General features: G+C 37.4%; 1 protein-coding gene across 1 annotated transcript in view; it reads left to right on the top strand.

Annotated features, from left to right (window-relative positions):
• DCHS2 (dachsous cadherin-related 2) overlaps positions 1 to 15,221 on the top strand; it is a 131,858-nt gene that overhangs the window by 47,973 nt on the left and 68,664 nt on the right. The window contains exons 10-12 of the mRNA XM_045088000.1: positions 795 to 1,034; positions 13,193 to 13,327; positions 13,531 to 13,740. Coding sequence (XP_044943935.1) covers positions 795 to 1,034; positions 13,193 to 13,327; positions 13,531 to 13,740 — 585 coding nt within the window. The remainder of the gene's footprint in view (positions 1 to 794; positions 1,035 to 13,192; positions 13,328 to 13,530; positions 13,741 to 15,221) is intronic.

Here is a 15,221-nt window from a genome sequence, read left to right as displayed (position 1 = left end):
TCTTTAATTATTTCAAGGTAAGTTCTCATAGGATGAGTATATGCTAGAGAAGCAAACAGCAGTCTTCAAAGGAAAAAAATGTGATGATTGGAATCATGTGAGAGCTACATATGTGTAATACTTTAACTATAATACTGTTTAGATGGGTTATATGCTTAAATGGCAGTAGGATGGAGACATATTCTGTTTGTGAAGTTTATTTCCTGAGTTAGTCTTCCTATTTTTTGTTAGAAAAAAAAAAGATAGTTGACTGAGACAGTATAAAGAAACTATAACTCTTTAAGGAATGTACCCATACTCTCCTTTTTGCAAATGACATGAAGTGTCATTGGACATGGAAGCACTTACTGTTACAACCTAGATTTTTGGTTTGTATGCTTTTCTTTTGCTTTTTAAGTAGGCTCCATGCCCAGTATGGGGCTTGAGCTCAGGACCCCGAGATCAGGAGTTGCATGCTCTACCGACTGAGCCACCCAGGTGCCGCTATGCTGGATTTTTTTTAAATGAAAGTAAAAAAATAATTTAGATGTAATCATCTCTGAAGGTAAAGGTATATGATAATTTCTGAATTCTCATTCATCTTTATAATTTAAACCAGAATGACCCTTTTGACTGAAAGTTACCTTTTTATTCTTGAAAATATATAAACTTCATGTTGGTTTCATAAAATTTATTCTTTAGCAAAGAAAGCTTCAGGACAGTTAGCAGGTTAAGTAAGTTAGACAAAGGGAGAGTAAGCACAACTTCTCTAGAAAATGTTTATTATATATTGTTCTTTTTCTCTTTCAAATCAGGTTTACTAACAACCACCTGTCCTTTGGATTATGAAATAAAGCCTCAGCACATTCTGACCCTTCTGGCCCTTGATGATGGCACACCAGCACTTTCTTCATCCCAGACTTTGACGATCACTGTTCTTGATGTGAATGATGAGGCACCCATGTTTCAGCAGAACCTATATGAAGCTTCAGTTAAAGAAAACCAAAATCCAGGGCAGTTTGTCATAAGGGTTGAAGCTATGGACAAAGATTCAGGTAATTTAAAAATAGGGAAACTTGATAATTAATGCTAAAAACAAAAATTCACATACTTGAAATTAGTTATGGCCCAGGAAAATGAAGACAAGTGCTAGTTTTTTCAAACTTCTAATACCTCTATAATTACTATACACATAAAAATACATACACATGTAAAGGTAATGTGTTCTTTTTTTTATCTATTTGTTTATTTCAGAGACAGAAAGAGAGAGTGTGTATAGTTGGGGGGGAGGGGCAGAGGTAGAGGAGGAGAGGGAGAATCTCAAGCGGACTCTTCATTGAGCGCAGAGTCCAATGCCTCAACCAACCAACTTAGCCACCCAGGCACCCCTTGATAATGTGTGCTTTTATATGGCATTTGTTTCTATTGATTTATATTATTATTTATAGTAGAGAGCTACATACCGAATTAACATTTTTGTTTGATCTTGATAATAAACTGCAGTATAGACAAGGTATCACATTTTTTTTTTCCAGAATGTAATGGTTAGATATACCACATATAAAGAGGTAAATGTATGGATCTGTGTTTCCTCTCTATACAGCACAATGGAAGAGAGAGGATGCTGGCATCAGATTGCCTGGGTGTGAATCCTGGAACTATCCTTTACTTGTGTAACTTTGAGCAAGTAGCTAATTCTCTCTCTTCCTCTGTTTGCTTATCTGAAAAATGGGAATAATGATAGGTCCTAATTTCTAGTTATATTAAGAGAATGAATGAATTATTATGTGTAAAGAGCTACTCAGCACAATAAATGGTCAATAAAGGTCAACTTCTGTCATTACTATTATTATTCTTATTAAAGTCAGCCACCAAGTCCAGACAAATAACTTTAAAGTGAATAATCACTATAGCTGGGAATTTGTACATGTCTTAGAGTTCCTTTCAATATCACTGTGACTTTTTTGGTATTTAAGATTCAGTAACTTTAATAATAATATTGTTTGTATTTTAAACAAATTAATTCTGAAAATTACCATATTTGCCATTTAGAGCATATGTCCATTTTCCCATCTGAGTTAATACAAATAGTTCAATAAGACATTTTTTTTTAACCTCATGTATATAATTCTTTTTTTGTATGGGCTTCAGGTATACATTATAATCTGACACCTGTATACCCTACAAAGTGGTTACCCCCCAAATCTAGTCACCATCTGTCACTCTACATTTGACCTTGTTTTCCTCTTTCACACATCCCCCTTCCCCTAGTCTCTGTGTCTATGAGTTTCTCTTTGTTTTGCTTTTGTTGGTTTGTTTTGTTTTGATTTTGGATTCCATATATGACTGAATCATATGGTATCTGTCTTTCTTCTCCTGACTTACTTCACTTAGCACAGGCACAAGGTCTATCCATGTTGTTGCAAATGGCAAGATTTCATTCTTTCTTATGGCTGAGTAATATTCCACTTCACATTCCACATCTTTATCCCTTCGTCCACTGATGGACATTTAGGTTGTGTACATATCTTGATTATTGTAAATAATGCTGCAGTGAACATAGGGGCATGTATGTCTTTTTGAATTAGTATTTTCATTATCTTTGGATAAATACCCAAGAGTAATATAGCTAGATCTTCTGATAGTCCTGTTTTTAAGTTTTTTAAGTTTTTGAGGAACCTCCATACTGTTTTCCATGGTGACTGCACCAGTTAGAGTTCTCACCAACAGTGCATGACGGTTTTCTTCTTTCCACATTCTCTTCAACACTTGTTATTTTTTGTCTTTTTGATAATAGCCATTCTAGGGGATGTGAGGTGACATATCATTGGGGTTTTGGTTTAGATTTCCCTACTTATTAGTGATGTTGAACATCTTTTCATGTGCCTGTTAGCATCTGTATGTTTTCTTTGGAAAAATGTTTATTTAGATTCTCCGCCTTTTAAAAAAAATCAAGTTGTTTTTTGTTGTTGAGTGGTATGAGATTTTTTTTTTAAGGTTTATTTATTTATTTATTTATTTTTGAGAGAGAGAGAGCACAAGCAGGGGGAAACTGAGGGAGAGAGAGAGAATCTTGAGCAGACTCTTTGCTGAGCAGGGAGCCTGACACAGGGCTCGATTTCATGACCCTGAGAACCCGGACCTGAGCCAAAACCAAGAGTCAGGAACTTAGCAGACTGTGTCACCAAGGCACCCTTTATGAGTTCTTTATATATCTTTGATATTAACCTCTAGCAAATAACATAATTTGCAAATATCTTCTCCTATTCGGGAGGGTTTTTCTTTAATGACGGTTTCCTTGGATATGTAGAAGCTTTTTAGTTTGATATATTCCCATTTGTTTATTTTTGCTTTTGTTTCCCTTGACTTTGGAGTCTGATTCGCAAAAGCATCACTAGGACCAATGTCACAAAGCTTACCACCTGTGTTTACTTCTAGGAATGTTATAGTTTCAGGTTTTACATTCAAATACTTAATTCCTTTTGAGCTGATTTTTATGTATGCTGTAAGATATGTTCAGTTTCATTCTTTTGCATGCTACTGACCATTTTTCTCCATGCCATTTATTGAAGAAACTATTCCTAGCTTCTTTTTCATTAATTAATTGTCCATATATGTGCAGGTTTATTTTGGGGCTCTCAATTCTGTTCCATTGATCTGTGCATGGTACCATGCTGTTTTGATAACTAGAGCTTTGTAGTATAGTTTGAAGTCAAGGGGCATAATACCTTCAGTTTCGTTCTTTCTCAAGATGGCTTTAGCTATTTGGGATCTTTTATGATTCCATATGAACTTTAGAATTATTTGTTCTAGTTCTATGAAATTTGCCTTTGGACTTTTGATAGGGATAGCACAGAATCTGTGGATTTCTTTGGCTAGTAATAGACATATTAACAGTATTAATTCTTCCAACCCATGAATAAGTCAATCTTTTAAAATTCACATTCGTGTATAGCAAGTAGCATTACATTGTATAGCAAGTAGCATTACATAATCACAAGAATTATAATAGATGTGTACATGGAAATAATAGTATTAGCAGTAAATCTTCTTCCTAAGTTGTTCATATAAGGGGTGATAGATTTCCTTGAGTTTTTATTCTACATTATATACCATTTTAGATGCTTTGCCCTTTTGGAAAACATCATCTTCTAATGAAATGCATTTTACTACAAAAATTTTCTTTTCAAAGACTAACCTAATTTTCTCTCTTTTGGCCAGAATGGGGCAGTATGATCACAAAATTTTTCTCACTATGCTCAAAGACACAAGACTGCAGTGTGGTAACAATTGCTCCTCCCAGTTTGTACTTGGAGAATTTAGTTAGCACATTTCTGGCAGGATAGTTTTAAGGGTGATAGAGACAATGGAGAATATATATCAGCTTTGTGTTTCACAGTAGTTCAATGAAGTTCTCTTAGAGCACTCTCTGGTGTAAATTGAGCGATACAAAGATCTGGGCAATGCAGAAACTACTTCTCCAAGTTCATAGACACAGGCTGAACCTGCCCCTGATGTGGATCAGTGCAGGAGTTACTCATTAGCAATTATTAAACTTTGTAAAATGCTTCCTCCCCTTGGCCTTACTTTATCTTATAAATTTTACTTTTGATAAGGGACACTCCTGAGAAATCTCTTGTTTTAATGTCTGAAGAGTGAGAAAAGCATTTCTCTCAAATATTTGCATATATCAAATAAAGAAGATTACTGTAAATATGCATTCCAATTTTTACGGTCAAGGTGCCCCTAGTGTTATTTTCTTTTCGAGTGACCAGTCTGCAACCTGTTAGTTAAATTGAATTGAAGAGTTCAGTATTCTAGAGATTATGGTTTGCCTGAAGGAGAGTTTAGATGCAAAATTATGGTTTTGCTGGCTTTGCATTTATGGATGTTTGAAATAACCACCAGCATCTTCAAGAGTCTCATGCATCTCTACACATTGTGGAGACAGTTTGGGTTTACTGTTAACCCTGGTTTTTTAATGAGGCCAGAACTATTAAGCAAGTGCTTTTGCAGTCAAATGCTCTACCACTGAGCTATACCCCCAGGCAAGTGCTTTTGAATCCATTTTCTCTCAGTCTTTTGCTGCTGTTGTTTTTGTTTTTTATATCTGCTTGTTGGGTTAAAACAATGAAAAAGAATTACGCACAAGAATTAAATGTCATTGTTAAGATTTTAAGGTAACTGGCATCACACTGGAACTTAGGAATGGTTTACTTTATAGTTCTGTGTTTTAAAAAAATACGATAGCATTACTTAATATTAGAAAGCTGAACATATGTTTTCTGGCATTCTACAGTGCAGTTTTTAAAATGGTAAGCCTACAGTGTTGTTTGGCATTCAAACCCATGGGACTTCGAACGCTGCGTGTTTTATGATGTATGACTCACACTAGTTCTAACAGGAGTTTTTTCATGTATTAAAAGGGAAAAACAACTACCAGGTTTTAACTAAAGTATTAAAACTGCTACAGCTTTTGGTACCACCAACAAGAGTTCTATTGTTAGTGAGAAAAGATTTACCCCTGGGGTGCACTCCCCTCCCCACTAGTCCCAAGAGAAAGGGTGCCTCACCAGGGAAGATGACTCAGTCCCTACTGGTGTATTTGCTCAATAGTGGTGAGTACAGAATAATTCAACAGCACAATGCCCTGCAAAAATATCAAATTCTACAATGAGATCTTATTGTCTATTGATAAAGAAAAAATGTATAGTGGAACAGCCTGGGGTTCAGGGGTGCCAATTGCCCTCTTCCAGTCAAAAATCCACATTTAACTTTTGACTCCCCCCAGACTTAACCAGTGGTAGCCTACAGTTGGCTAGAAGACTTAAGGATAACATAAACAGTCAAAGAAAACATATTTTGTATGTTGTATGTATTACATATTGTATTCTCTCTCTCTCTTTTAGATACAGAAAGAGAGAGAGAGAGAGAATGAATGGGGAAGAGGGGGAGGGAGAGAATCTCAAGCAGACTCTCTGCTGAGCGCAGAAATGGGGGGCAAGATGTCTTGATCTCACCACCACGAGATCATGACCTGAGCAGAAATCAAGAGTCAGACACTTAACTGACTGTGCTGTCCAGCTACCCCTCTATACTGTATTCTTACAATAAAGCAAGCAGAGAAAAGAAAATTGTTTTAAGAATATCAGATGGAAGAGAAAATAATTTACATTGCTGCACCATATTTATTGAAAGGAATCCACATGTTAAGTGGACTTGTGCACTTCAAATCATGTTGTTCAAGGGGCAGTTGTGTTCTCTGTCTGGGTTTATTTTGAATTCACTCCAGATCCGATTTCCCGGAAAACGTCCTGTGCTGGGGTCACAACTGTGCACAACAGCCTCCACGTGAAGCAAGGGAGAAACGACACCATGATGCTATTTCATCTGTTTCATTGACTCTAAAACAGCAGCAATTTTAAAATACATCTAGCTTCAGAAATGTTAAAATATGGGAGATAATGTGTCTTAGAATTAATGAAATAGCATGAAAAATAGAAAGAAGAACCACTTACAATTTCACCCAGAGACAGTCACTATTAATTGATTTAGTCAATTAACTGATTTAGTCCCCATCATTTAATACAGAGTATTGTAATTGTCTCATTGTTTTGCCTGTCTGCCTGCCTTTTGGATGGTGAACTTCTCAGGGGTTCAGGATATGTTTTATTCACTGTTATCCCAGATCCCTAAGTCAGTGCAAGCTAAGATGTAGGAGCTCAGTAAATATTTTTGATTCTGTGATCTGAAAAACTGGAACTGCTTCAATTTGCCTTCACTCTTCAGAATGCATTAATTTATTTATTCCTTCATTCGTTCAGTCAGGCATGATCCTGTTTTTGCCTTAAAACTTTGTGAGTTGTGTGAGCTTCGTACAGTTGAGGAATTCATGAAAAATGATCTTCTTAAAAAGTAAATCTGAAAATACTCCTCCCAGGGTCAGAATTCTTTATTAATTCCTCATGGTTTTGATGATGAAGTTGTATTTTCTTTTGCTTAACAGCCAGACACATTATGAAGTGACTCTAGCTTTCCTCTCTATCCTCAACAGCTATCACTCCCCCACTCTTGACTCAAGCTCTGCAAATGTTTCTCTGTAAATGACAAGATAGTGAATATTTTGGGCTTTGCAGCCCACACAATTTTTGTTGCTCAATTCTGACTTTGTATCAAGACAGTAGCAATAGATAATACATAAAGAAACATGTGTGGGTGTGTTTCAGTAAAATTTTATACAAGTGGGGGTGTGTTGGATTTGGATAGTGGGCTGTAATTTGCCAGCAGCTGGTCTACTACATACATCTAATTAAGACATCTAAGTTACTTGCCACTTTCTGCATATTAGATCCAATTATGAAGTCATCAAAATGGTGGATCAATATGATGTTCTATTGGATGCCAAGATGAGCAGTATCTCTGCTGAGTAGATGATGGCCAATAATAAAAGTTTACCTAAAGATGTACTCTGTTGTTTCTGCTGGGTAAAATCAAATCACTTGAAATTGGTATAGAGTGTTTGGTCTCAAAAGGTATCTCCGGGATCAGTAGCACCATCATTCACAACCTCCAGGGGCCAGCTATCAGAGGACTTTTAAAAATGCTGGGGCCCCTCTGACCAATGTTTTCCCCAGGGTCTTTAAAAAGAGATTCCTCTGAACTCTTGGGAACTGTCATGGGGGTAGGGTGGTGGGCATGTCATACATGAGGTAAACTTGTCCTAACATTTTTGGTTCTTCAAACCTTTCTGTTCTTCTGAGACAGTATACAAGAGATTTAGCATCTCAACCTTAGTAAGGATAGGCCACTGTTGAGTGAGGCCATCAAAGAAACTATTGTGAGACATAGCTATGAGTTAACACATTCAATTCAGAATCTCTGTTAGGCACAGGACACCAATAATTCCAGCCTAAACCAAAGTTCTATTTTATTTTCCTGGGCCTCACATCCTTAGAAATGGCTTCCACACAGATTCCCTGGGTTTGTTCCAATATAACTTAGAAAAATCCTGCCATTCTTCAGAAGGGAGGCAGATTTGTGCATAGTTAACTGCAAAATGTTGGGATGAGTCTAGTTATGGGTCTTCATGTGAATAAACCTCTCCTTGCTAGATGTTACTTGTATCTGCCACTCAGCTTGGGTCTGATCTTCAGGAAAATTAATTTTCAGGCTCATATAAAATCTTTCTGGTTTTTAACTATGACTGACCTGCAAGCTTCAGCTCCAGCTTACAGTTTTCTTTCTGCAAGTTTCTAGTACGTCCAGAAACAGCCATCTCCCATCAGAATCCTTTTTACTCCCCTTCGGACAGAGTCATTTGATCCTCTGTGGAACTTGAGTCCTTTGAGAGTGACTCCCTCACAATCAAGCACAGGTGACAACTTAATTGATTATGATATCACTGCCAGTCATCTGTTACTGGGATTCCATTTTCCATGGTCAGAGAACTCAGCACTGCATGCAAGGCCAAGACATAACCAAACCCAGAATCTTTGAAACCTGAGACCTATTTCTGCAGCCAAATACTCCATCAGTCAGGTGTGGTCAGGAAAACCAGAGATTATGATACAGGTGTTGGAAAGATGAGTAAGCAAAAAGGGAATCCGGAAGTAACCTAGGAAAACTCACTATAGGGAGAGCTACCACCCCTAACACTGGGAAACAGAAGAGGTCAGGGTCATCTGAATCTAAAGAAAAAGAGAACCAAAAAAGTAAATGAGAGGCCAGGGCTCTCGGAGCCTGATTCAGGGAGTTCTAGAAGGCTGAGAGCCGTGAGCGTGCTGCAGCAGGTGCAGTGACAGCAGTGACAGTGCTGACAAGGACAGTAAGTGGACAGAAGGGGTCACCTCTTCTCTCCTTCTGATGTTCACTCTCTGCTGGTGTCCCCTTGCAGCAGACTCAAGGAGAGAGGAGTTGGCAAGAGACAAATGTGGCTTGCAGATCTTTGACCCCCAGCATTATAGGACAAAGCTGAGCAGAATAGATTTAGATCTGGGACCAATAGTAGCATAACTAGGACCCCATGGAAAGAGGGAGGAGCAGCCAGAGGAAACAGTAACCACTCAAACCCTGACAGAAACAAATATAGCACTTTCAAAGAACAGAAGGGAAGCCAGCAGATGGACTGGGAACATAGCAAGCAAGCCAGTGAGAAGAGGGTGGGGAAATCACCAGAGCCCATATTCTATGGGACTTTCTAGACTGTGCTAAGGTGTTTGGATTTTATTTATTTATTTATTTATTTATTTAAGATTTTAAATTGTTTACTTGACAGATAGAGAAAGAGAAATCACCAGCAAGCAGAGCAACAGGCAGGGGGGAAAGCAGGCTCCCCACTGAGCGGGGACCCCCATTTTGGGACTGGATCCCAGAACCCTGGGATGATGACCTGAGCTGAAGGCAGACACTTAACTGACTGAGCAATCCAGCTGCCCCTGGATTTTACTTTTAATACATTCAAACCTTCTTTCTTCTTTTTTACTTGTTAAATCCTATTCAACTTTAGAGGCTCAGCTTATACGGAAGGCAGCCAGAGTTTCCCAGTGATGTCTTAAATGGAATGGTAATTGCCTGCTCACTTTTCCATGTGCACTGCTATACTGCAAGCACTGTGAGGGGAGAGAATTCTTCTTTCTGATAGCAGTTATATTCTTAGTACCTGGCATAGAACCTTGGCACCTGTTCTCACTCTCTCTATATGTTTATTTATCGAGGTAATCAATGAACAGACCTTCTACCTGGGGTGAGTCTTCCTTGACCCATTTCCTCAGTGATTTCATGTTTTCTACCACACTGTCTATAATTCATTAATTTTATTGTCTCCCCACTAAAGGGAAACTTTGAAGACCAAGATTTATTACTTGATGGTATTTTTCCAGTGCCTGGCACTTAGTATATGTGCATTGCATGAATGAAGACGTGAATGAATGAATGAACACATGAACAAATGAATGAAACAACCAAATAACTGGAGATCAGTGCAGACACATGGGTGTTATCTGCAAATGGGTAGAAACTGAAAACAGTGAATCTTTTCTCTCTCCCTCTCACCTCTCTCCCTTTGTTCCTTTCCATCTTTTTATACATCAGTCTGCAATATCTGAAGCCACAGAAAAGACAAATCAGATAAAAACAAAAATGACCAGTAAATTCTATAAACAAGTGACTGTAGAAAGAGTAGCCAGTTGTGACAATTTCAAGCTGGCTTCAGAGAATGGATACATTGTTTAAAGAAGCCTGGTTATAAAGAGAAGGAGAAAAAATTTTGATTCCTACAGCTAGGGAAGAATATAATTCAGGGGAAAATTTAATTAAAAAAAAAAGCTAGATTAAAAAAATAAAAAGTGCTAGATGTAATAGGAAAATTCCAAGAGGGAGCACTTGAAGAATTACTTTTGCCATCAAAACAGAAGTCAGGAGTTAGAGTTGAATGTAGACACGAAGTTGAAAGAATGCTTTCCATGCCTTCATTTTCTCTGGGAAATAGGAAGGAAAGTGATACGCAAGAGTGACCCAGTACATGTTGGGTGGGAGACATAAATGGGCGAGGGATGGCGCAGGAAAGCTGGAAAGACGGCCGGATGAACATGACATTTCTGTGGCCTCAGTCCATGTTGTTGTGACATTTTCTGAGCCCAAGTAATCTGCTGGATATCCCAGGAGGGCAGAGAGATGGTGGGAATGATGTGGGTTAAGTGTTGCTGGGCATCTTTGGCAAAAAGCCACAGGACCCAGGAAAGTCACTGGAGAGGGACAGAGGGAATTGAGAAGGATGTCCTACGGAGGGAAAAATTAAGAGGTCATACACTGTAGGTCTTGAGGTCTAAGAATAATATATGGACGGGTCCATATACACATGCCCTCTCACTAGGTGTGTGTCATATGACTGAATATCTTCAGAACCAATTTCTACTGTGCATAGGAAGGTGATCAAATTAGACTAAATAATCTCTATTTTATTTTTACTTTCTTGGTTCTCACATCTGATGATGCTGTGTTTGTCCTGGATGATTATAGGTTGTGAGGAGGAAGAAGCAAGGCACGAGTTAAATTCTAAAAGGGCCATAGTAAAATATTTTATAGTTATTTCACATAATTTAAGTTGTGGAATGTGTGAAGTTTGGAGTGTAAAAATGTATTGTAAAAAATGTATGTGTACAAACTATGGTGTAAAAGTCATATATTCTTAATATAGCATGGGGGTTGAAGGTGAATGGCTTGTTACCTCAGGAATAAAAGCTATATAGAACACTGGAAATAATAAAATCTGAAAATTTCTAAAAAGTCAGGAACATGTTGGGTAGAAAGCTAAAGCACATTACAGAATAATGGGAACAATGGGAGGAAGGGAAAACAAAGATTTGCATTTATTTTTAAACATTTTCTAGGTTTGACAGGTATTGGGAATTAAAATATTAAATAATTTAAATAAATATTAAAATAATTTATAATGTAATATATAAAATATAACATGATGTATAATGTATGATAAAATCATATAATAAATGGTTGAGTTGATTTCAAAAATAAAGGGTCCGAAATTAAAAGGTTCTGTTCTCCGTGTAAGCTCCCTAAAGGCAGAGGCCATGCCCATTTGATTCGCCACTGTCTTTTGGGAAAATAGCTTTGTGCTTGACATTTGATTTTGGTCACCAGATATTTGAAGAACAGGAAAATAGATGTAAGATGGTACTTCCCATTTTCCTAAGGTACAAATTGATGAACAGGAATAACAAATTGAATCTGGAATTTTTAGAATTGTTGTCTTGGCTGTAGAACAGAGTATGTGACTATTATGAGACCAAACTAATCACTATGATTATTAAGTAATCACTAATGGAATAACATACCTAATGTCTACTGATAAAACGGTAAGTTTTTGGTGACCTCTGACCACACCATATCAAATATATTGATTGTATCTTTTTTTTTAAGATTTTATTTATTTATTTGACAGACAGAGATCACAAGCAGGCAGAGAGGCAGGCAGAGAGAGAGAGGAGGAAGCAGGCTCCCTGCTGAGCAGACGCCCGATGTGGGGCTCAATCCCAGGATCTTGGGATCATGACCGGAGCCAAAGGCAGAGGCTTTAACCCACTGAGCCACCCTGGTGCCCCTGATTGTATCTTATTAGACTTTCTTTTCTCTTAAAGTCCTTAAAATGCCTTCAAACTATATTACATATCCTTTCCCATTCAAGGGCACAGTAAGAAGACATCTAATTATTCTTACGTAAAACTAGACATATATACCACTCTCTCCAGCACTCAGTCCTATATTGTATCTAGTAAATAGTGGAATGAAAAATTTTAAGACTAGCAAGATGTAATTTGTAATTGATGTCTTTTTACTGTTGTTGTCAAGGCCAAAAAATAGTCTTTCATCTTCTGTTGAAGTGTAAAATCATTTGAGTACTATGTCTATTGGTAGATTCTTGTCAGTTAGAAAAGAAGATAGGGAAATAATTGAATTGTGTAAGGTGCAAAATAAGCAACAATGGCATGGGATAAACTCATTAAATTAATGGTATGAATGATCTTCATTATCAGTGATGGAGATGATATGGTGCTTCTCTCAGGGAAGAAGAGAAACCACAAAAAAAAAAAAAAAAAAAAAAAGAGAAGCATTGTTTTCAAAATGTATGCCAACATGGTACCACATTTCTCACTCCAGATAGGAGACTGAATACTAAGTAGAAAATAAAACAAAAATATGCATATAGGCAAGTTTATGTGCTTGCCTCCTGTGATGGAGAATAAACAGAATACCATAAGTGAACACAAGCTTTTAAATAGAGAGTTGATCTAAAGAAATTGTCATTTGCCCCGTAAGCTTACAATTATGTCATTAAATCACAATCAGGGGTGTTAGGAGTAATTAGGAATATATTGTAGGGTTGCACACTCATAAGAAATTTTTTATGAGAGGGAAAAAATCCAAAGCATTCACTGTGGGGAAGTCTCCTAAGACTTTTGAAAATCAAGCATTTCAGCCCATGAGGCTTTTATTTAGCAAGAACAGCCAAAAGAGGGGTGCGTGTGTGTATAAGTGTGTGTGTGTGTGTGTGTGTGTTTTTTACCTTAATTTGAAGGTTGTTTAAGCATCCTGACTTTTTCATCTCTGACCTAAAGTGTTCATTGGAAAAAGAAAAGGAAAACAGAAGAATGGTTTCCAAAGGGATAATTCCTAACTTTTTCTTTATATTTTTCTTAAGGAATCAACTCCAAGTTTCAGTTTGAGATCATGGCAGGTGCTTCATCTGGGATGTTCAAGATAAATCCTGACACTGGAGAAATAGTGACCACCACCACACTTGACAGAGAAGTTTGGGAAGTTTTCACCCTTCGAGGTAAGCGATGCCTGACTATGCTAACAAACAAAAGTAGTGATCAGGGGGTTAGTGGTTTTACAAGTCTGTAGCGTGTCTTTATGTAAACTGTTATTGACCCAGTGCTACCCAGTTAGTGTGTGGTCTGATGCACCTAGTTGGGGTGATATATTTACGGCATCAATTCATGGCCACAGTCTTTGCCATCTTTCATTTCACATTAGTTCTCGTACGAGATGGAGGAGTCCCTTCGTTATCTGGCACCACGACGGTTCTCTGTACTGTAGAAGATGAGAATGATCATGCACCACAGATTATTGTTCCCGGTCATGACATTGAGGTTCTGGAAAACCAGGAGTCAGGAGTTGTCTATACTGTTTTGGCTTCTGATATGGATGCTGGCAATAATGGAGCTGTCAGGTATCATATAATTGGTAAGTATTTTCTCTACTAAAATTCTCCTCAGGACACTAACTGAGTTGATACACTGGTAGTCATTCTGTATTTGGTGTCTATTGCAGTGTCTACAAAATACACACTCTGTAAGAGCTATTGGGGGCCATGTGTGTCCTTTCCATAGATAGCCCAAGAGACTGGCTTCCAAATTCTTTTTTTTTTTTTTCTGGCTTCCAAATTTTTAAATCTCCCCTCAGCAACTCTTGTGAATTTTTCTTTGGTAACATTAGTGGGTGCGCAGATGGAACATAAACAACTTTTTTCTACTTACATGTCTTTTATATGATCACTAACATTTTTATTATTTTGAGCCAGCAAGACTTCTGTTAGTCTTTTCTTAAGTGAAATTTAGAGAACACAGAGATCGACAGTTCCCAGATCTGAATACCAGTAAAACACTTAAAAATTACAACCATACCCCACCCTGACCAGAATCTGTAGGAACTTCTACCCAGAAGATAATTTTGTGATCTGACTCCCCTTGGATCAGAGGCATAAAAATTTCTGGCCAAGTAATGTTAGCATTTGTATGGGGAGAGCCACATCTTCTTCTTCTTCTTTTTTTTTTAAGATTTTATTTTTTTATTTGACAGACAGAGATCACAAGGAGGCAGAGAGGCAGGCAGAGAGAGAGGAGGAAACAGGCTCCCCGCGGAGCAAAGAGCCCGATGCGGGGCTTGATCCCAGGACCCTGGGACCATGACCTGAGTGGAAGGCAGAGGCTTAACCCACTGAGCCACCCAGGTGCCCTATACATCTTCTTATTCATCTAAAAGAAAAAGTGATTTTGGGGGGGGATATGTCAGTGTGCACATAGAATGATAGGAGTTGAGAGAGTAATGCTTCAGAGACTGCGTCTGATGGGGAGAAGTTGCTTTTAGTTCTTGTAAGAACGGCTTTGGGACTAGCTTCTGAAAGCTATCACTTCCTCTATGCTAAAAATTCTATAACCAGTGGCATTTTCTATGTGCCATCCATTTTACTCCAAAATGAGAACAGCTTTATTGCTTTTTTGCCTGATGATAAAAATGATATATAATTGGTTCAGAATATATATACAGATTTATGAAAAACCACAGTAGTAACATAAAATATTTGTATCTTGTGGGGGTAATTCATTTATTATTTTGAGCAACACTTCTCCATGAACCTGGGTAAATGGAGACATCAATTTTACATATATTAGATAATTTATATATGCTATTTTATTATCTCATTTTTTAAACTCATTTTTAATATGCTATGTAAACCTTTCATATCAGTAAGCATACATATATGTTAACATTTCTAACGATGTCTCTTCTTACTGCATATGTAAAATATCACTTATTTCATCCATCCCCTTTTATAGTCTTTCAGATATTAACCATTGTAATAGTCTTATTATTATAAAAATGCTGCAGTTGAACACTTACCCAATTATTTCCTTATGATAAATATAAGTGAAGTTATCATATCC

This window comes from Mustela putorius, unplaced genomic scaffold, assembly GCF_011764305.1.
Source record: "Mustela putorius furo isolate JIRA1106 unplaced genomic scaffold, ASM1176430v1.1 tig00000056_pilon_pilon_pilon, whole genome shotgun sequence".
NCBI classification, from domain to species: domain Eukaryota; kingdom Metazoa; phylum Chordata; class Mammalia; order Carnivora; family Mustelidae; genus Mustela; species Mustela putorius.
The sequence above is the reverse complement of the archived record's forward strand: the minus strand, read 5'-3'. Positions and strand labels throughout refer to the sequence as shown.